Source organism: Crocodylus siamensis, chromosome 4 (genome assembly GCF_052110815.1).
Source record: "Crocodylus siamensis isolate JL-2025a chromosome 4, ASM5211081v1, whole genome shotgun sequence".
In the NCBI taxonomy this organism is placed as follows: domain Eukaryota; kingdom Metazoa; phylum Chordata; order Crocodylia; family Crocodylidae; genus Crocodylus; species Crocodylus siamensis.
In genome coordinates, this window is record NC_143398.1 from 109,043,854 (window position 1) to 109,066,489 (window position 22,636).

The following is a 22,636-nucleotide window of genomic DNA, read 5'->3' on the forward strand; positions in this document are numbered from 1 at the left end:
CATCTTCTAACCAAAAGGCCTCTCCTCTCCCATAGAATATGAATGGTGTACATGTGATAGCCAACCCAATTGGAACTACGAATTCTAAAACCAATGGGCAGCATTTACCTCAGGTAAGAGGTGCTAATCTTCTGGGGGAGGCAAACACAGTTCGTTCACGGCAGCTTCATATACAGGCCCTATAAGCAAATTGCCATGGAAGTTTTGCCCCTCTTGTCTTAGAGCTTTTGATAGTCAGGCCTATGCTAGTTCTCAAGATGATTTTTACTTCTAGTTGCCTCTTTCACAGACCTGTTATACCCTTTAGATTTTCTTTGGTGTGTCCAGAAGAAGAAACGAGTCCCTGTCGGAGTACTAGATAACTGGAGTAATACAATAGCATTTTTGGAAATCTGGGTATAAAAGTGACGCATAAATCCAAACATTTGGTTTACTAGTCTATAATCGCTACTGATTATCTGTCTATGTTATTAAATCACCATATCAGTGCAGTCCAAATAACAGTCCCTCAGTGGTCATTTTGTAAACACTGAAGGTATCACAGATTTGACCTAATACAAGTGTGAATTAGGATTTCCATGAGATCAAGAAGCTCAGAACAGCACTACAGTTATGTAAAAAAAAAAAAACCCACTAAAGAGCAACAGAAGTGTATGTGCTGTACCAAATGAATTCATAGCCCCTGCTACCTTTTTCCAGACCCTGATCTCTTCTTTTGTTACCTCCAGGGTTGCAAACACAAGATATTTTTTAAATATCTTTTTACTGCAAAATTTTTACTGACAAAGAAACTTTTTTACTGACATGTATTTTACTGTCAGTAAAAAAAAAAGTTTTGTGTTGGCAGCCCTGTGTAACTATTGTAGTGGTTTTGTATCCTACTGTCACCACCACAGGAGTACCCTGCTGACCACATACGCTGACATGCCCAACTGCACCCTGTATCTGCTGTCCCCCACATCCCACTCCCCAACCTTACTGATGCCTCACTCTCCCTGTCTCAGAGTGGTTCTCCACACACTGCCTCTTCCCCTCCCAACTGGTAGCCTTGTCCCAGCTGCATCACCCCACTTCTTGTACCTTCAAGGGAAGCAGATGTTAGAGACAGGGGACAGCCAAAGGGACCTAGTGGCAGCACATGGCTATGGAGGGGTCTAACAGACTCTGGTGAACCACAGCCCCTAACAAGAGTTCTGTGCAGGGTTTTGCGCTCCTGTCTTTGACTGCTGCTTGTAGCTTTTTCTTGCAGTAGAGCTTAAAGCTCTGGTGGCTTCATGTTTTTATGGAAGGCAAAATGTTACAGATTTTTACAGCTAGCAATTTTAAGAGTATTTACTTATGACGTGTCTGTAAATTTGCAGGCAGTTGGCAACTCTGCTCGCTTCCCTTAAATTCCATGGACTGTCTACTGACAGCTACCACTATGGAATGCTCTTTGCATCCTTCTACCACCTGCAGCTGCCTACCCATCTTCTCTGGGACATATCTTAGGTATGCAGTGTCACACCTAATTTCCCTTGCAGTTTCCCCAAGCTACTTTCATGAACCAGTGAGAGGGTGAAAGGTCTGCCAAACATTGCCTCCTTGTTTCTCACATGCCTGAAAATTTACTTACTCCAAAAACTAAAATAGAAGAATCCACTCTTCTTAGCTCAGAGTTTGTTGGTATCCAACTAAAAGTCCATGTAGAAGTGGAGCAAGGCCAAACTATGATCAAAAATCTGATTACTGCTCCCCTTGCATTTTAGTCCCAAGTCAAGCATTTTTGAGTCATTGGACAGGTTTTCAGTTCTGATCAGAGTTAATTCCCACAAAGAATAAGCTACCTGCAACCAGATTGTTTCTTTGTTTCTAGCCATTTTCACAATCAGAGTTTCCATGTGGCCTATGCCAAGCTGCTGATATTGTTTAATACTTTCCCTAGTGTGTATTTCTTTTTACAGACTCAGATACTTGTTCTGCCTTCAAACTCCAGAGACCTGGATTTGAGTACCAAATACCGATACCAATCTAGACATGATCATATGGTCTGTAAGTGCCTCTCACTGAGCATCTCATATGCTGCAACCATTGGGGGACTGACCACCATTATAGGCACGTCCACTAGCCTCATATTCTTAGAGCACTTTAACAAGTAAGTGACATCACACAGCTCCTGGCAGTCATGTTAGGGACTGGTGCTGGGATAATTACCGTCATGGTGATGGTCTTACTAGAAGAGTTACTGCCTTATGGAAATAAGAACAGATTCAAGAAGATATATTTAGAGATAATTCTGTTTCTGCTTACTTTCTATATACTTTCTTTCCTTCTCCTTTTTGCTAAGTGTATATGATTAGAAAGAGGACCATTATTTGTTACATGTCCATCTGTTCCTGGTATTTATTCCTCATGTAAAGTAATAATCCTCAGCATGTAACATCATTTTGATTTCTGCAGGAGCTAATTGTGATATCATAGACAGATAATTATGGTAGCAGCAGAGGCAGACAAAATCAGGCAAAAGAAAAATAATTTGAGTACATGGAATTATATTTAAAAAAATAAAATGAACTTCATGAGAAAGAGACAGAATTTTTTCCAACCTTTTCCTAGTGGTCTTCAGGGACCAAATTTGCAAGAGATCAGCTTTCAGAAACAGCCTGATTTCAGATGCTATCAGTTCCCAGTGTACTGGCACTTAAGTGGGAACTGACTTTATTGAATGTATGGTGTTTACACAACATTACACCTCCCCTCAATCAAACCAAGCACATCTACAGACTTTTTTTGTCTGCTTTTTACAGTGCTTCTCAGGGAATAGTAATTTAAGAAAATGTCACACGTTTCCCAAAAAGCCAGTTCTGATGGTGAGCTTTTATGAAGAAGTTCAGGTTTTGGAATTCTCTGCAGAAATTGCTTTAGTGTGTCTTGCTATGACACTTCCATTATTTTTGGCTTAATTTAAAGTGCAGCCTAAACTGTATGAATTATTATATACTGTGTGATCTAGTATAACCAGAGATCCTGAGTAAAATCCCTCTTAGTTGAAGAAAGTTTAGCTGACAAATTCAGCACAATCAGGTTTTTGGTTCTTGTGCTTGCCTTAAATTTTCTGTTCTTCTGCTACCATTTAAAAAAAAAATAATTTACTGTATTGAAGCACACCAGGAATAACTGGATGGAAAACTATGCAAAAGCAGTAGTATTTTAATACATGGAACAAAGGAATATATGATCCAGACAGATTTCTGCAGAGACATCACATTGAATGGATTTGGGAGGTTTTTAATTAAGGCAATCATAGATCATTATTATCCTCTTTGACAACCAATCCCCAACAAAAACAAAATATTATTTTCACAGAAAAATGAAACCAGTCCATATGGTGTGACATACACATTTTATTTGACCAAATTAATCCCTGCTATACTAGCAATACCAGTAAGTACTCTAAACATTTTCTAAGATATTCAGATGACCAGGACATGTGATATTTCAAGAACAGGGTGGACATGATTAACTTGGCATTTATTTGACTGTGGTTTTGTTATGTATGTGTAATACTGCTATCATCCTCATGCTTATCCAACTTTTATATTATGACACATGATCAGTTAGTTCTGTATAGATATAAATTATGGGAGTTTGTCCATCCATCCCTCTTGTCTTCTTAATTACTTACAAAGCTTTCTCCTTCACAGCCATTATCCAAATGCTGAAGTGGTGAATTTTGGAACCTGGTTTTTGTTCAGCTTTCCCATTTCTCTCATAATGTTGGTTCTGACTTGGTTTTGGATGCACTGGCTGTTCCTGGGTTGCAAGTGAGTGCAAACTGCTAATGAATGATGCATGGGACTGTAACAATATGGAGTGCTTCAGCTTCTTAGGAACAAGCATCTTAGGTTCACAAAGGTGCTTTCAATCACAGGGGACAAATCCCAATTTACATATTTCTTTTCCTTGCCAAGGAAGTGCTGCTCAGTGCTTGAGGGAAGTCTCCTTTCCTAACAGCATTGGATGTGTAGCCATGGACTTTATTGCTGCTTGAGTCTAGTGGCTGCTTGAGTCCAGACACCCAGGCAAGTTAATCTGAATGTAAAGTGGTTTAGTTAGTGGGCATTAAACCCATGGGTAAATACTCCTACACAGAATTAAAATGGCCTTAATAAGATTTAGCTGGCTTTGGAAAATAAACGGGATTGACATCACTAATGTATTCTATATGACAGTGAACTAGATGAAAATGCCTTCTTTTGCCATTGACCTTGACTCAATTTGAAGAGGCAATTTAAAGGTGAATAACTGTGCCCTTTTTTCAGTTAATCCCATGACCCTTCCAGCTCCAAATTAGAAGGCCATAATAAATTTGAAATATGTATTTAAATCCTGAGAGAAAACAAGCCCTGACATGACCCACATTTCTTTTCTTTTTCAATAAACAGCATTGAAATTCCACATTGCATCTAAGAACTCACCCTGATTAATGTTGTTCTAAAGAATACCAGAGAACTGAAGTATTATCGACCTCTTGTTAAGTGTGGTTTGATTCCAAGCCTCTTTAATCTCTGACTCCTGTTCAATGAAGTTCATTAAATAATACATGAGATTAGGAGTTTGGCTACCATACTTTGCCTTCACACCTTTCTTAGCAATTGGTATTGATAACATATTGACACGATGGCCTAATGCTGGAGGATAAATTCCTGGTAATATACATGCCACACATTTTTTTTTCATAGGAAGACTGCTATTATCCTTCTGCTGTTAATGGACTGGCTAGAATAGCATCCCAGATTTTCTTTTTAGGCTAGAAATTCAAGTTCTTACAGATTGTAAAATGTAAGCTCTTCAAAGGTCAAAGCAAGAAGGGAATAGCCTATTATGATTTTCTGTCCCCAAAGCAGGAGGACAATATATAGTGTAGCCTCTTTTGAAGAGACTAAAGGGGATGTTAATAGAGATATGACCTTTATTCAGCTGTGCTGCACAGGGCTGCACAGAGTATGTTTAGCTCCAAATATTGGAGGGTCATATATAAAAGTATTTAGCTAACTAAATACTAGATGCTTAGTGAGATTTATAAAAGCACCTATGTTCTTTACATATCTAACACCTAGAGAAGAAGTGACTGAGAGTTGGGCACCTAACACAATTTTTTTTTTATAAATCACACAATGTGCCTATCTGCAAATTAAGGTACATAAACCCCTTTGTAAATCTGACTCTAAATTGATACAAAAAGAGAGACTTCCAGACACTGTTCAGCCGATTATGTAGTATAGGAATGTAGCGTATAACAATTGAGACTGAGGAATAGCCAGATCTTTACAAGAGGCTATTCCAGCTTTAACATATTTTCCCACTGATACCCATTACTGCATAACCCTTTAGAGTGGTTTAGCTACAGAAGCTTCTGGATTATTTTTATATCACCTCCCTGTATGGTAAAGAGGTGCAGCTGAAACAGAAAATCAGAATTTTGCTCATTGAAATATAGTCAAGTGGCACTACCAGAAGCAACACACAGAAAAGGTTAAAGAAAGCTTACAAACTTCTCCATTTGAGTTAAGGATGTCCAGACTTTGCGACACCACAAAAGCAATTTGCTATCAGCCTGAGGGCTGCACCTCATCTGCATAAAGATTTTATAGGAAGTTTAAATGCACTCAGCCATAAAATGTGCTTGCACTTGTATATCCTTGATAGAAGTATAGAAATTGTTCACAGGCAAAAAATAAATAAATAAACCAATCTGATCAGCTTTGTCTTTGCCCTTCAGGTACAGAGAGTGGAGAAACTTTGTATTGGTTATCCTTGTGCTAGAAATATCAGGGGGAGTTGCATCAGTGAAATAGCCAATAGACGGTAAAGTTATAGAAATGTCCAAGATGCTTTTACTAAATTACTTACAACCAAAGGGAGACTGCACCCTTTTGTAGATTCATGCTGTTTTCATCAGGTCAAATGTGCTAATCCTAAAAAGTGCATAGTTCCACTAAGTACATATATATATTGTGTGCTACAACCTGCCCGCAATGAGGTGCAAACTTGCTGTAAACTCTCCCGATCAGGTAGCTGAAGATAGCTAAAAACTGTCTGGCATAAAGCAAACCAGGATGCATCAGGGCTCCTACAGGGAGTGTGATGGGGCATGCCTGAGAAGAAAGAGAATAGCCATAATGGTGCTGCATTTCAGCAGTTTCAGGGACAGATCCGGGAGGGGGGGATGCAGTTGCATGCCCCCCACCCCTGCTATGTTTCCTGTTCCACCTAAACTTGAAAACCAGTGCCCTGGGAGGGGCAGCAGCATTTCTATTCAGACAGCCCTGAGGGAGTTGATTGATTTATAGCTCATTTTCGTCTCTCTGATTCCTGCTAATCTCTCTTCACTCTACAGCTGTTAACAATCCTTTATCCTTTTAAGTGGCCTTGATGTTCCTCTAGTCAAACTATTCTTTCCCTGTCAATTTTGCTTTTTGTTGCCATTTCTGGTAATGTCTCTCTTCTATTTCACAACTCTGCAGATTTTGTGGCTCCAGCTCAAAAACCTTATGTCAGGTGTGGTAATATTAACTCTGGTAGGTAAATGACTGACAGTGAAATACTGGAGGCATTTTCAAAATGCTCAGGAAGGCTAAATTTTGTTTTATGAATCTGAATAAGAGAGATACAATTAATTAAATGAGTACAGGATTAATGAAACAATATCTTTTGACTATTTTGACTATTTTTTGCCTAATTTGTTCTGTTTTTTTGAACTTAATATATCATTTAACAACTTAGTGGACGTTCCTAAAGCTGTATTTGTTTTTGCTTTAATCTTAAACTGAATAATATAATGCTAATCCCCTACCATATTGGTAAAGCTTCTAGTTTCTCTTTAACTGGAGGAAAATGTGTATTGTTTTATATGTGAGGATGTGCCATAATCTGCACCCTGCTTTTCAAAATCCCAGCTCTGCCCATGAATGGCTCCATTTGTGGGCCATTATCAATCTGCATTAAAGGGCTTATCAACCTGCATGAGTTAGAACAGCCTTCAGACTGCTTCTGCCTTGGAGTGGCTCCCAATAACCCAGGGATTAGGAGAGTGCAAAGGTGATATACAACAACCGCCTCCCATTTCATTCCCAGGTCCTGCAGAAAGCAAAGCTCAGACAACTGTAAGATTTGGGTCCTCTATTTTCATCTTGTTGCCTGATTTGCTTACTAAATTGATTTTGTTCTGATATCTGACTCCCTTCTCTCATTTTCCTTTGCCAAATTATCCTCAGTTTTAAAGAGACTTGTTCTGTGAGCAAGAAGAAGAAGACCAAACGGGAAGAATTGTCAGAGAAAAGAATTCGAGAAGAATATGAGAAATTGGGAAACATTAGGTAAAAGGATCTCTATTCTCGATGAATTTTGCCTTCCCTGTTGGAACAAATCACTACTTTGGTCCTCCATGCTGCCTTTGTGTCATATGATGGATATGTTTTCTCAGTAGTCCCTTCTTGATTATTCAGCTCTTTTATTTTGGAACTTATTTTTCCTTCTTTGCAAGATATGTGTGGTCTCATACAAAGATGACACCAACCCAGAAACTTTATTACAAACACTTAAGAATTTTTGTTTCTTAGGGAGGGAGAAGGGAGGAGGACATTGGCTTCAAATTCAAGTCTGTTAATCTGGATTTGCCCATCCAGTTTTGGCTCTAGGTTGAAGGCAAAACAGAAGAGAACTGCTTTCCACTTCTGCATTGGATGTGGCAGGAACCCCATTAGAAGAGCTTATTTTGCAATTTCTTCACCTTTCAGCCTGGGCATGAAGATGCTCTCATGACAGCAGCAATTCCAGAATGATTTCTGGACATTTAGCTCAAATTTCATTAGATGATTTGCAAAGCTTTAGAACAATCAAATCTGAATTCAACTCATTGCCACAATTCAGCTACTGAACCTAAATCTTTATTTAATTTAAATCTAATCTATATCCCTTCAGGCCAGCTTTAGTTTGGTATTTATTTTGTGTTTAAATATGTATGCTTATTTATATGAACATCTGTGTTATGCTTTTGGTAGGCTTTTGAACAGTGCTTTAGAGAGCCATCAACAGCACAAGAATAATGCAAGCTCTTTCCTGTCACAGTATTTCAGTTTCTGAATAATGTAAATATATAAGAAGAAAAATATTGTAGTGATTCGGCTTCATAAATATCTCCCCGAGACATTAAAATACATATAAAAAATTTAAGTGCAAATACAGATAATGAAATCCTCTGATTTTTGTTTTTGTTTTGATTTTCTGGCTTTAGTCTGGTAACAGCTGGGAACCAAATGTAAAGGTCTAGTTCAGACTGATCTCATGTTTTCTTCTCTTTCTGGAATTTATTTCTTCTGTGTTAGAAGCAATTCCTAATTCCTCTTTAATTCCTTCCTCCCTTTGGAATTTGTTTTTGGGTTTTAGTGCTGATCTCAGATTCTTTTCTTTCCTTTTTTTCTTCCCTGTAGTTATCCTGAGATGGTGACCGGGTTTTTTTTCATCCTGATGACCTTGCTTTGGTTTACACGGGAGCCTGGCTTTGTACCAGGCTGGTCATCCTTCTTTGAGAAGTAAGTTACTTTCTTATCAGTTCCAAAGGGATAAAGCAACAGTTTTTAGAGGCTTCTAGCATGGCTATTTGGTTATTTATTGACCATAGAATTTCAGCAGGCCAGGCCATTTCAAACAAGGTAAATCCTAGTTTCAATCCAAGTCCTAATTTGAGGTTTTTCATTAATTTATCAATTTCTGTCCACACAACCAAAATTGTGTCTGTTGTTCTCCAGATAGCAGGCTTCTGTTAGAATATATAAAATAAATGTGTTCCAAAGGGAACAAATGGAAGGGCAAAACCCAAAATTAAAACATACACTAAAAAAAATGTGTGTACAGGGGAGCTCCCAATATTATGTCAGTGCTGCTGGGTTTGATTGTAGCTATCATTCATACTAAGCCTGTGAAATGTTTTTGGCTGAATTGTTTTCCAACAGAGACTGTTTATTTTGTCAAAATCAAAATGTTTTGCAGTAAAGCATAAATTTTGGTGGCAAAATGTTGAAATGAATTGCTTTGTCTTTTTTCTTATATTTCATTCAGTTTAGGCTTTTACATGACATTGAAAGTACACTTGAGACAACACATTATCCTATATGGAATGTATATAATATTGCAACAATATCAAAACAAAATGTTTACTTGTTTCCGTGTGTGTATGTGTGTGTGTGTGTGTGTATGTGTGTGAGTATTTGTCCATACTCTCTCTCTCTCTCTCATATGTGTATATATATATATATATATATATGAAAGAGAGAGAGTCATTGGATAGACACACACACACACACACACACATATATATATGTATGTATGTATACACATATACATATACACATATATGGAAACAATTAGACATTTTGTTTTGATATTGTATATATGAGAGAGAAATTCATTATATGGACAAACACACACACGCACACGTACACATATATAAGCGTCATTGTATGGAGACATGAGATGTGATTTTAAAATTATATATTTTAATTTCTGTTCTTCCAGTGCTTTAAGATTTCCACCTTACTTTCAAATTCAAACTGAAAATAAATTTCCAATAGAATTTCTGTTTTTCAAGTTCAGGACTTTTTGGGGACCTTATCACAGCTCAGAGGACCTGCAGATTAAATATATATATATATTTCAGTAATCCTCCCCATGCTCCAATAAATGCACAAAGATAATGTCCATGGTTGTTTTTTTCCCAAAATATGTTTAGTATCTCTTAACTAACATTTTTTATCACTGTGGGTTCAATGGGAATACTACAAGAAATTCTGTTTCTTAATTAGAAAGCTGTGTGGAATAGATTAGTAGATTCATAGATTTGATGAGGCTATTATTAGTCATTCTGGAATAATGATTGTGTCTGGCTAGAGTACACTGGCTCAAATAAAAAGCAAACATGAGTTTGTACCCTTCATATGTAGTGATACATTTTTTGAAGGACATCTACTAAGCCTTCAGCTATTCTCTACAAAGTTACTTATGGACAGGCATGCAACCTCATTTGGAAGTGTAAGCACCTGTACTTGTGACTGAAAATATCTAACATCTTCATATGAATTTATACATACTTGTTTGCTTGCATGAGAATGTTTTTATAGACAGTGCACAAGTTCTTCAGCTGGTATGAATCTGTTAAGATGTTTTCTTTTACTAAGCAGCATGAGTTACTCTACCTGGAACCTGTGAGACAGTGAGTTCATCTACGTAAGATGCACTACTGTGCAGTAGTATGGTTTTCTGTGCAGTAAGCATGCGCGTCTACACATGCACAGGCTTACTACTCAGTAAAACCGCTACTTGTGAGTAAATTTGCTACCTGCAAATGCAAGAAACAAAGTTACTGGCGAGTAGTTACTGCATGGTAACGTGCGTGTAGACACCAACGAGGAACAAATTTGCTCCCAGACAGCCCTGTCACTAGGAGGCCAACCTCAGGCTACCCCCAGGGCTCCAGGGTTGGGAACCTCTCCTGCCCCAGATTAGAGCCAGCTCTCTGGCAGCCCCAGCTTCAGGCCCTGAAAAGCCTGCAGGCACTCAGAGCCCTGGAGCAGATGCAGGGAGCCTGAGGCCACACCAGGCCAGTATGTCCTTCTGTGCAGGCCTCAGGCCATCTGTGCCAGCCTGCCTGCACCTTGCACCTGTGCAGCGCTGCCTGGCACTGCAGTATTGCATGCCTGCCAGGCCTACGCTGTCCAGGCCTGCAGCATGCTGCAGGCTCCTGACAGGCCTGCCAGCACCTGGGCCCAGCTGCAGGCAGCTCCTAGCCACTGGGGCCAGCTCCAGCTGCTCACAGTACACCCCCAGCAGACTGCCCAGAGCCTGCAGGTTCTGTGGGGCTTTGCTTCACCGTGTGGCTGCCAGTTCCATGCCTCTGCACTGGGTGCTGCAGGCAGCTGTGCAGGCCTAGCAGCATAGGGATAGCCATGTAGAGGCCTGGAGGCCCAGAGCAGGAGCCCAATGGCCTTGTTGCTGATGTCACACCCCACCTCCCAGGGCTGCAGCTGGTCACAGGAGGCTGGTGACTTTGTGGTCCTGTGGGATGAGACAAAGGTGTGGCAACAGTTTGCACAGAGTGGGCGCTCCAATGCCCATGTCTATGAGGGGCTGCCAGGCTGGATTCAGGAGTGTAAGCATGACCAGTCAGCATAGCAATGCTGCATAAAAGTCAAGGCCTTGTGGGCACAGTGAGTTTCCATCTCTGACTACACTCATCAGTCAGGGAGTTCCCTCAAGACCATGCCCTTTATGCTGCAGCTGACAGACATCCTTATGCCCCATGACCCAGGCTGCCACCATGCCATGTACTGCAGCATGGGCAGCCTGCCTGAACCCCCACTCTGGCCTGGCATCCACCATGACATGTTGCTGGGGGAGGGCCCCTCAGGGCGCCAGTGGCACATTCTGCCAAGCTCCCTACCTGCAGCCTCCACCAGCACCTGAGGGGGCCCAGGCAAAGCCCTATCCCGACAGCTCTGCAGCATCAGTCCCAGCCATGAGGCAGTGCCAGCCATGACACAGCCAGCTGTCAGCAGTGCCAGCTTCTCCTGGGGGGTGGGGCTTCCTGGGCATCCACACACTGTGCCCTGCTGTCCAATGAGTCCACCCAGAGCTGTACACCATTACCACCAGCCAGGGCCAACCAGCCCCAGCCACATGGTAAGCCCTGCACTTCAGCCCTGCAGGTTCAACCTTCTTTAAGAAGTAAGTTACTTCCTTATCAGTTATCAGGCCCTGCACCACACTGCACCAGCAGCCCCAGCCATATGGTAAGGGGGAGGCAGGAGATGTGTGAAACTTTATTGAACAGCATATGCCCCAGCTAGGTGGGCATGGGTCCATCACACAGTGAGGAATGCATCGATGTTGGTGATAATGTCCTTCTCAGCTGTGGGGGGAAGGCGATGTGTAGCACAGCTACAGGTAGCCCTTCAGGTTGCAGCAGAGGTTGCAGGGCAGCCTGAGGTTGCTCCCTGCACTGTCAAAGCTCAGGGTCCTATGCCAGATCCACTGGTGTACCCGGGGCACCATGGCAAACAGCAATAGCAATGCATAGTGGGTCAGGCACCCTTCAGTCCATGCAAACATTTGCTTGTGCAACGCCCAGGACAGGAACAGCAGGAGCATGCTTGAGGTGCAGAGCAGCCACAGGGTGCCTGGCACCAGGGCCCCCTGTAGGGAGCACGGAAGCATGGGCAGCTCTTTGTCCCAGTTATCTGGAAGCCCTGTGTCCCCTGAGCACAGGCACTGTGGGCTTGGTGGCAGCACAGGAAAGCAGCTGGCCTGCAGGAGAAGCAGGGGGAGCAGGGTCTGGATCTGTAGCAGTAGGTGCTGCCAGAAGCCTAGCCTGACCTGGCCTGGGAATGGGGCAGGGAAAGTAGGTTGGCTTCAGCCAACACCCAGCCACCTATCCACCCCAGGGAAGTAAGAGGGGGTGAGGGGCTTGGCTAGCAGCCACTTGAGCCTGGGCCTGCCTGCCTGACTTACCATGGTCCCTGGGCATCCATGCACACCCAACCCCTGATCTGAGGCCTGACAGAATGTGGGCCCCTGGTACAGAGCATCTTTTCTCAGAAATGTTACAAATTCTCGCAAACAGCTTCTTTCACATGACTCTGAAGGCCCTGCAGCTGCGCATGGGAGAGAGGCCGCTGTTGGCAGTCAGGATGTGGCCTCAGGGTCACCACCACCCACAGCCAGGGCCCCATAGATGCGACGGCTACACCAGAGGATGACCCAGACCAGTTGGTGACAGCTGCGGAGGACCATTTGTCAGACAAACAGGCCTGGCAGGTGGAGGATATCACCCACAAGGCTGTGTGGGACTGGGCAGATTGGGCCTGTAGCACAAGCATGTGGAGGTCCTCCAGGAGCAGTCTGTGCTTGTGGCCAGGGCAGTGAAGGCCACAGAAACCACAGATGACTGCTGGGTGCTGGACACCATTCTGGCCCTAGCAGTTGCCACCCACTGCCCAGGCCCTGACCCTAGCCTTACCTGGCCCCTGGCAGCTGGCTGTAATTCAGCAGCAGAACCCTTCCTGGGCCTGTCCAGAGGTCTAGTGCTGCCTCCACTAGCCCCTGCCCTGGCCCCCACCTCAGGTCCTTCACCACCCAGCCCCTCGGCTTGGGCCCAGTCCCACCAGTTGTCCCAGCTACACATGGGCATGGACCTAGAGCTGCTTGCAGTGAGGCTAGGATCACACATTGGCTCTGCTGGCCCTGAACACCAGCTGCCAGAGGGGGAGCCACCCATGCCAGGGGTCCAGCAGCTGCCATTGCTCCTGGGTACACCTCCTGCCCACTGGGCATGCCTCAGCCTGGGCACCCATGGGGGAATAGCCAGAGGCCAGGGTGCTGGCAGCCTGCACCCTGCCAGCACTGCTAGAGGACTCTGCCCTCTAGGCACCCCCACCCCAGGAGGGCACTTTCACAGCCACATCACTTAACTTTTAAATAGTTTGCACAGGGAAGAGGATGTTTTATTGGTGGTAGATGGGGTGGGTGGTGGAGAGGCTCTGTTATTGGGGAGGGAGTGGGGGAGGGCTGAGTTATTAGGGAGGGATGGGAGAGTCTATTTGTTGTGAGGACAATGATGTTTTCCTGAGGACTGTTTGCAGTAAGCCTGGTGCTGGGGTGGGTGGTGAGGTGGAGTGACTGTCCAGGCAGGCTGCAGTAAGGAGTGCAAGAGGAGGTGATTGGCTAGCGCCTCTCACACCCATGGCTCTGGCCCCCACTGGTGGATGTGTGGCTTGCCCAGGGCCTCAGTGGTGGGCCCCCACTGGGGTTAGCAGGGCCAGCACCATGGCCAGCAGGAGCCCAGGGTGCTGGGTGTTGCTGCGGGGGGGAGGGGAAGGGGCTGGAGCAGCCATGGCATAGGGAGGCAGAGGCTGCAGTGAGAGAGCCGCCACGTACTCATCCTGGCTTCTGCATGCTGCTTCTGGCCAGAAAAGCAGCTAGCCAGGGAGCTGAGCTGCTTTTTAAAAATGGCTGTCAGCTGTTGGCAGGTGCAGCCAGAGGCTCAAGCTCCTCTTGGTGGCAGCAGGGGCCCATTGCAGGAGCAAATCTGCTCCCAAATCTCTGCATGTGTAGATGCCTGCCTGGGATCACTTTCTCACAAGTAGTTTACTTACAAGCAAACTGATCCTGGATCAAATGCAGGTGTAGACATGCCCATAATTAGCCACATTTGTCTAAAGTCAACTAGAAGGTGGGGTAGATCTGCACCTTACAGACTAACCAAAGTAGATATATATAGGACAAGCTTCCATGAGCTGAAACTCACTTCATCAGATGCTGTGAAAGGACATGCACAGTATATAAGAGAGACATTAGAATACAAAAGACAAGTAGGGTGCAGAAGGAGGAGGGGGCAGTGCTAGGAGAGGGAAACAAGCATGCAGCAAACCCATAGGATCAAAAGAGCCACAAAAACTAATCCAGGTAAAGGAATAAGAACCTATATATTCCCTGTTTGAGCCATATTTAATGTAATCCAGTCTATGAATGATGTCTTGTTCTGCAGTTTCATGTTTAAATATTTTTTTTTAAAACTTGGTCAGTGATGGAGTGTTCAGTGTGGTCAAAGTAGTCTGCCACAGACTTATGTGTCTTTCTACAGCTGATGTCAGTTTGTTTTTCATTAATTCTTTCATGTAGGGATCACCCTGTCTGTCTGGTGTAGACAGAGGAGAGGCACTGTAAGCAGGTGATGGCATATATGACATTATTGGAGCTGCATATTAATAAACTCAGTTGTTATAATCCATGTTATTTGGTCCAATGATGGTCTATATCAGTGTTGGGGCACAGAAGGCATTTGGATCTGATGAAAGGTCTGGTGCCTCAGTGAGACTGGGATTTGGGTAACCTGTTGTTTGAAAGACACCATTTAAGGTTGGGGGGCTGCCTATGACTAGGACAGGTTTGTCCCCCATGACTACTTTAAGACAGCCAGCCCTTTCCAGGAGGTCATTAATGATGTGTCTAAGGTGTTCAGACCAGGTCAGCATAGGGTGTGAGTCTGGCTTTGTTGATTTGAGTGTCTGTAGTTTTGGTGTTGTATTGTAATGGTGGGAATCCCTACTTTAGAACCTTACAGTGTCCATCACAGTCAGTGGGTTCAGAATAGGCACAGTTGTAACATACAGCTTGGCTGTAGATGGTGAATCTAGTGGTGTGCTTAGGATGAAAACTGGTGGCATGCAGGTAGCTGTGGTGGTCTGTTGGTTTCTGATACAACATGGTGGCAATGTGGCCATTGCAAACCTTCACAGTAGTGTCTAAGAAATGAATTTGTTGTGTAAAGTATTCCAGAGTTGGTGGAGGGGTAGAAGTTATTAAAGACCTAGTGAAATTTCTTTAGAAATTCCTTCCCATGTATCCATACAGTGAAGATGTCATCAATGTACCTTGGGTAGATCATGGAACCTGGAACCTGACTCACTTTAATCTTTAGGATTCTAGCAAAAAGTCAAGATAGTCTTCAATTAGGCTAAGTTTGAACGCACTGTTAGAGAGATACAAGTATATTCTTTTATTTGTGTTGGCACTGGAACAAGCTGAAATTATTTCATTTTTCCCTTATAATTAGGGACCTACCTAAATCATGGCAGAAGTGCACTGTGCAGTGGGGCTCCTTTAATCTTGCTTTTTTTGCTGCACTCCTCTCTCCCTACCCCAAATTCCAAGCTGCCACTGATTGGCTGAGGGGCCCCATCAGCCCTACCTCTCACCACTTGTTCCTGATTGGCTGGGAGACAAAAACCATGATTTAAAATATGGCATGGTTTTTGCTTCCTGGCCAATCAGCAGCAAGTGACAGGGCTGCCAGAGCCCATCTACCAGTCAGTAGTAAGGGGGACGTGTGGTGAAAAGAGCAGGATTAAAAAAGCTGCTGTGCAGCACACTTCTACTCTGATTTAAATAGGTGTCTACTTAAATATATAGGATAAATACATAGATGATATGCTGCAGAAAGAAACATGATAAAAGAACTCAAACAAACATGAGAATCAAGGTCCCCAGCCTTGCTGCTCAAAACACCCTTATCAGGGTCTGCACACATGCTTTTACTACAGCAGACTTCCTTTAGTGTGTCTTCACTATAATCAAAATGTTTTTTCCTTAGGAAAGGCTACCGGACTGACGCTACTGTCTCTGTATTCCTTGGCTTTCTTCTTTTCCTGATCCCAGCAAAGAAACCATGTTTTGGAAAGAGGGAGGAAGGTGAGAAGATATTTGTCTTGCATGAAACTTGACCCATTTTTCAACACGTTTAGAGTTTCTGCTCTATAGTGGTGGTCTCTGCAAATATCTCAAAGACAGATGAATCTTTCTCAAGCAAGCATATGCCTCAATTCAGTTTCTTTTATATAACTCCATACTCTATAATATCAGACCTTTTCCTCAATATCTTTCTTTAGCCAGTTGATCGCAAACAAGTTTCAAGAAGTTATGGCCATCATCCCATCTTTCCTTTACTTCCCTAAACTTTTTCTGTTGTAACACATGATTATGATTTAGAGAAGGCTGAGAACCACTATGTTAATTCCAATGTAGACTGTTGCAAAATGCAGATGGACATAGCCCTTGTCGTAATGGGACTGCATGAAAAGTGAGCAACTGCTTAACACACAAAAAAGTCTCTGGGTCTATTCCTATTGCTATCTGCTAATGTAGAGAGATGCACTGCCATTCTCTGGCAACATTAACTATCATTTTCTTCTTGATAACAAATGTTATTGCTATTTAATATTTACTTTTTGGTAGCACTCAGAAGCCACAATCAGGATCAGTGATCTGTTATGCAGAGCTATGCCAGTATCTACAAAGGCATGAACCATCCAACTTGACTCCAAATAATTATTAGAAATAGTATGCAAGTATTTCATTCCCGCTGCGAGTAAATACATAAGTTAGGAAAACTGCATTAGCACAAAGTCCATTTCAGTACAAAAACTGGCCCCATAAAGTAAGTTAGCACTGCCTGCAGGAAAGACTGGGACTATAAATGGCCCTAGTGGCTCTATTAGGAGTGAAAAGATGCGGACCACCTCCTCAGAAATAGGAACCAGATCTTAAACATTCTTATCTAGGGATAGTTTGTACACAGTTTACATAGGAAAAGAGGTAGTCTCTCAAATAGATCTGACTTAAGCCACAGGAGTTTATAACCAACAGTGCCACTAACGGAAGCCAATAAGAAGCTGGTAAAGCGTCAGGACATTTAGGCAGCCTTCTTCCTGAGACACAGACAGTCATAGAAGAAGCAAGCTGCATTCTGTACTAGCTGTCTCTTGCAGATGGGCCATTAAGAGTAGCTTTATACAGAGTACATTACAGCAGATATGCTTAATGTCACACAGACAGAAATCAGTAAGATATCCTCTACAATTTAGAGAAATGTAACATTGTTAATGCAACATTAGCTATGTTATTTTTTATTTTTCTTTGACATAGGAGATGGAGAGAATTCTGCAGACATTAACTCAATGGAGCCAATAATTACCTGGAAGGACTTCCAAAAGACTATGCCCTGGGAGATTGTAGTTCTGGTTGGAGGAGGATATGCTTTAGCAGCTGGATGCAAGGTAGTATTTTAGAGGTTACCCTCTATTACTTGGGTATATGGACCCTTAAAATGTCTACAAGGCTAGATCTTTATTTAACCCCTTGATATTCTGACAGTTCTGGCAACAAAATTACTCTGCAGTTTCAACTGGCATGTCATCTACATCTCTGGGCCATTGATTTGAAAGTCAATTATATTGGGGATTTCAAGAACTTGCTGCATAATCTCTCTCCTGATGACTGGACTTTATATCACCATCATTATCATTAGAGCAGCACCCTAATCCCCAATCAGGGTTGGGGTCCCACTGTGCTAAATAGTTTGAGAACATTTTATTTAGATATAGTCCCTGTAATGTCCTGTCATTCACTGAGCTTTCAGTGGGCCTCAACTCTGCTCTTGAAGAGGCGGGAAGGGCAGTTCTGTACCTATTCGGGTTTGATCTATCTGCTAAGCAACTAGATGGACCACTTTATATTTGGGGTTTATTAGGGACTGACTGAAATCATTGACACATGAAGCTGATGTGGGTGTGCAGGGAATGGCCAACTGAACTAAAGTAACCATAATTTGCTGGTGAAATTCTTCATTACAAAGTCTCTCAGACAAGAGGTTTGCATTTCTCAATATACCATGTTCTCCCTCATCGTGTCACTCTTGTCTTTCTCAGACCTCTGGCCTTTCTACATGGATTGGGCGCCAGATGTTGTCTTTGAGCAGCCTCCCCTACTGGGCTGTTACTCTGCTGGCCTGCATCTTGGTGTCCATGGTAACAGAGTTTGTTAGCAACCCAGCAACCATAACTATCTTCTTGCCTATTTTATGCAGTATGGTAAGTAAAAACAATGGGGTTTTAAGCTGTTGTTTCCCAATAGGCTTTAGGGACTATCTCAAGGTGTTAGGATATCAGCTGTGAGCTGATGAAGAACTTGGTTCAGTGCTGCTGTGGTGCTGTCAGGTTTAGAAGCATTAGCTTAGCCAGTCGACAGGCCTGGGTGCAATATTATATCATTAGTAATACTTTAACCACCCATATGCTTTCGGGTCTTATTCAGGTCCTTTAAAAATAAGCAAATATGCCTTGAGGGAACCTACAATCTAAGAGTAACAGAAATGAGAAGGGGAAGATAAGGGAAGAAAAAGAATAGAACACACCATAAGAGCATGTGGTTACTTGCTGAAGCTTGTACGCAGCTTTAGGCTTGATTTAACTTTTTATTATAGCTTATATCTATTATTAATTAGCTAATGTTACTCTTATTCACTTTGTATGAGGAAAGAAGTAACTTCTGAAGGGTATTCTAAATATAGTGAGGGGGCTGGCTTGTTGCACAAGATGACATACCAAGTATAAGGACAGCATGGAAGAGTGAACAGAAGTACTTGTGAAAATGAGACAATGTGGAAAGTGAATGTGTCATCAAAGGCAGAGTGGAAGGAAAGACACCAGTTATATCCTGCATTAGAATACACAAACCATTGCTTTAACTGCAATGAAGGCAACAGGAACCTGCCTTCATTTTTACAGGTTTTATCATGAGAAAAACTGTCTACCAGGAATCTAACCTGTGAAATGTGTTTCTCCATAAATGCAACCTAATGACTGACACAGTGAGGTGATAGGGAAGCAATCTGAATTCAGAGTCCAAAAATGGTGCCTCATGCCCCAGACTAGGAATAGAAAGTGTTCCATGGAAGCATATGTTCAACTACTAGAGGAGGGGAACCCTTTGTATCAATGGGCAGTGATTTACCTTGGATGCAGTTTGGAGCTGCGCTAATTAGATCCAAAAGCAGCAGCATAGACTACAGACATCCTGCAGTGCCAAGGGGAAGGAGAAGTAAATGGGAGAAAGAAAAAGTTGAAACAACCCATTTACCCCCATTAAAGCATGTTAATAATTTGACTAATGTTTCTGGTTAAACAATACCTGAAATTTTAAGTGTACTCTGATTTCTACAGCTCCTTGAAGGAAAATTACCCTACTGTTAGACCTCAAAATGTAAAGAACCAAGGAGATTCTAATAATCCTGGATCTTAGCTACAATTAAGATGAGAGCACCTTTTCTGCCTTCTCCTAACAACCAAATGGCAGAGTGAAACTTCTCTTCTCCCACCTCTTCTTTGTCTTTCCAGTCAGAAACCCTGCATATCAACCCTTTATACACTCTGATTCCTGTAACCATGTGTATCTCCTTTGCTGTGATGCTGCCAGTTGGGAACCCTCCAAATGCCATTGTCTTCAGTTATGGGCACTGCCAGATCAAAGACATGGTAAGTTCTGAGAATAGTTATATTCCCCAGCCCTGATGCAAACAAAACAGAACCTACTGACTAATCTGGAAATAATAAGGGGACCCATGATAGTAACAGGTGGTCGGTTTGCACCACAGCTATTTCACAGTAGCTGACAGTTTTGGAATATCTGCTCTTGGTATGCATGTGTGTTATCTTAATTTTTTGGAATTAATACAATGGTTGTGAAAGGTACCGAAGAACTAGCAACACAAAATCACTCATGTTTTTCTGTAACTCCAATATAATAGCAGTCTGTGAAGAAAGAGATTAAGGAGCAGAATGAAAGGGGAGAAGCCAGAATTATATGATAAATTAATATATCATATAACTCTGCAGTTTTTCATGTAGCTATCACCCTAGCCATGTAGGATGTAAATCCAGGGACTAAATATATAGTGGTGATGCCCATATGGAAAATTGTGAAGCTATGTGATGAATTACATTTATCATGCACTCTTGGCCCCCTTTCTGGTACTCTGTCTGCACTCTCACACACAAAAATCTTCACTGGGCCTTTTTGCTACTGTAGTCAGCACATTCACTTTGTTCTTTATACAACAGAGGATTGTCAGTTTGCTAGTATCCAGACTACTGCCTTCTGAGTTTGCTAGTTAACACTTTTTACCTGACTGACATTGATTGTGCTCTCATGTGCTTGTTTTTCATAGGTGAAAGCTGGGCTGGGTGTAAATCTGATCGGTCTAGTGGTTGTCCTGATAGCCATCAACACTTGGGGAATTAGTCTTTTCCAGCTGAATATGTTTCCAGACTGGGCAAGGGTCAGCAATGTAACTGGTCAGTTGTAATAAGCAGTGACAAAACTTACAAGACCAAAGCAGGCGGGGGGCAAAATATTTCATCTAAATTGCACACGTAAAAGAAAGGAAGAAACTTGAGTGTATATAGATCCAGGATCCAGAGCAAAACATAGAGCAAGTTCACAGGTTGTTCTCCTAAAAAAAAAAGATACCTTGCCCTTTATTTCCTAAAGTGAAAATTTGCATTACTTTTTCACTTTTAAAAATCACCATGAAACAAGACAGATTTGCTTTGATTTATTGCTTCTTTCCCTGTGCTACTATAATTCTACAAGAAAATCCAACTTAGAGCTCCCCTTACACTACAGAGCAATCAAACTGAACATTTCCCTTTCAAATAGGGGATATATGATCCCAGTGAGAAAACTGAAGTATATACTAGTATAGTATACAACATTAATATAGTAGTATACTATACAACATACTACAGTAACATACACTTTCCTTCCATTCTGACTTCCACACCAGATAGAAGGTGATTCAGTTTACTAACTTGGAGTATTTTTAAGACTAATTCTTTTAAATGCAGGTTTGTTTGGGTTTTTTTTTTTTCCCTTGAGATAAGTCATCATTATTTAAGGATGATCAATCTGTTAGCAAATCTGTGTGGACTAGAGAAAAGTTTGACTAGAAACTGTGTAGCATCCACATGAAAGGAAGATGAGTAACTACTACTCAGGCAGGGATGAATGAGGGACCTGGACATGGCAACTTGGGAAAGGACCTGAGGCTTGTCCTCAGTCCTCACATGAAAATTTACGTGCTGGAATACTTTCAGTCTCTTCTTTGGAAAGAGGAACTTCAGAGTCTTCTCAGGATCTCAGATGGGAAGTGTCAGGTTCCTCATTCCTTATTTTTCTGGTGTGGACGCTGTCCACAGCAGTCCTGCAGTGGAAGCAATTCCCAGCAAACCCTGACATGGCCACCAGTCTTGTTCTCTTTATGTTTCCTTTGCTGTTGATTTTATTGATAGAGAAGGGGTAGTCCTTTCCAAGGTCACAATCAATGCTGCTCTGTAACTAAGATGGAGGAGGACTTGTAGGAATGGCATTGACAGATCTCACCATCACAACACTCACACTGAGACCACACACAAACACACACACCTATTCTTTAGCAGCCCAGAGAACAGGGACTCCAAGCCAAGGTAGCTTCAAGATACAGCAGAAAAGCAGCACACCAAAGGACCATTTTCTCTTATGTTTATAAAAGTGGGTGCCTTTCATTACTGATTGTACCCCAGTTATCCCCACTAGATTTCCCTTATATGTATTGTTTTTAATCACTTATTTAATGTCAAGGCCTTTGATCTGGTTATTAGGATAATTGGGTCCCATATAATCACTTTAGAGATGCAATTTAATCACTTGTTATGTGGCTTTGTTCAATAGGTTTCCCATTTGGAAACAGTATATTTCAATGTTAGTGTAAATGTCTATACAATGTAAAGACAATGTCAATAAAATAAATTATTCACCATGTCATGACCTTGTGCTTTGTAAGACTATAAATGAGACTCAGATACATGTCTCGCTGTGACTCAAGTAGTGCTCAGCATAACAAAGATTAGAGTAAATATTAGTCCTGGCATATTGATTTTTAAAGAAAGGGTTTCCACATATTTCTGCTTGTAATTAAAATGGTATAACAAGATGTGCATGTTTTGGTAGAGGTGGATATGACAGGACTAGGGGATCTATCCAAATAGTTCTTAGTACTATCATGACACCAGAAGGAGGCAACACAACTTGGCAAACCAAGGTCTATAGAATGTATCTGCTGGGAATTTATTCCTGAAAAATATATTAAGATGGATAGTGTAGCATAAGCCATGGGTCAGTAAATGTCATACATTTCCTTTCTTTTGTAGCAACACACAGGAAGGCCGCTTGC

The 22,636-nt window shown here is 42.2% G+C and overlaps 1 protein-coding gene and 1 pseudogene across 2 annotated transcripts in view; both read left to right on the top strand.

Moving 5' to 3' along the window:
* The window catches only part of SLC13A4 (solute carrier family 13 member 4), a 41,781-nt gene extending 19,570 nt beyond the window's left edge, over positions 1–22,211 (top strand). Inside the window, exons 7-16 of one of the 2 annotated variants that reach the window (XM_090041101.1) lie at positions 36–113; positions 1,944–2,134; positions 3,684–3,803; positions 7,257–7,358; positions 8,472–8,573; positions 16,184–16,281; positions 17,515–17,645; positions 18,297–18,458; positions 19,764–19,901; positions 20,594–22,211. In XM_090041101.1, coding sequence (XP_089897227.1) covers positions 36–113; positions 1,944–2,134; positions 3,684–3,803; positions 7,257–7,358; positions 8,472–8,573; positions 16,184–16,281; positions 17,515–17,645; positions 18,297–18,458; positions 19,764–19,901; positions 20,594–20,731 — 1,260 coding nt within the window. In that variant the 3' untranslated portion in view covers positions 20,732–22,211. The remainder of the gene's footprint in view (positions 1–35; positions 114–1,943; positions 2,135–3,683; positions 3,804–7,256; positions 7,359–8,471; positions 8,574–16,183; positions 16,282–17,514; positions 17,646–18,296; positions 18,459–19,763; positions 19,902–20,593) is intronic. The other variant, XM_090041102.1, reaches the window with a different exon arrangement.
* Positions 11,017–11,757, top strand: LOC149866320 (uncharacterized; annotated as a pseudogene).
* Positions 22,212–22,636: the final 425 nt, after the last annotated feature.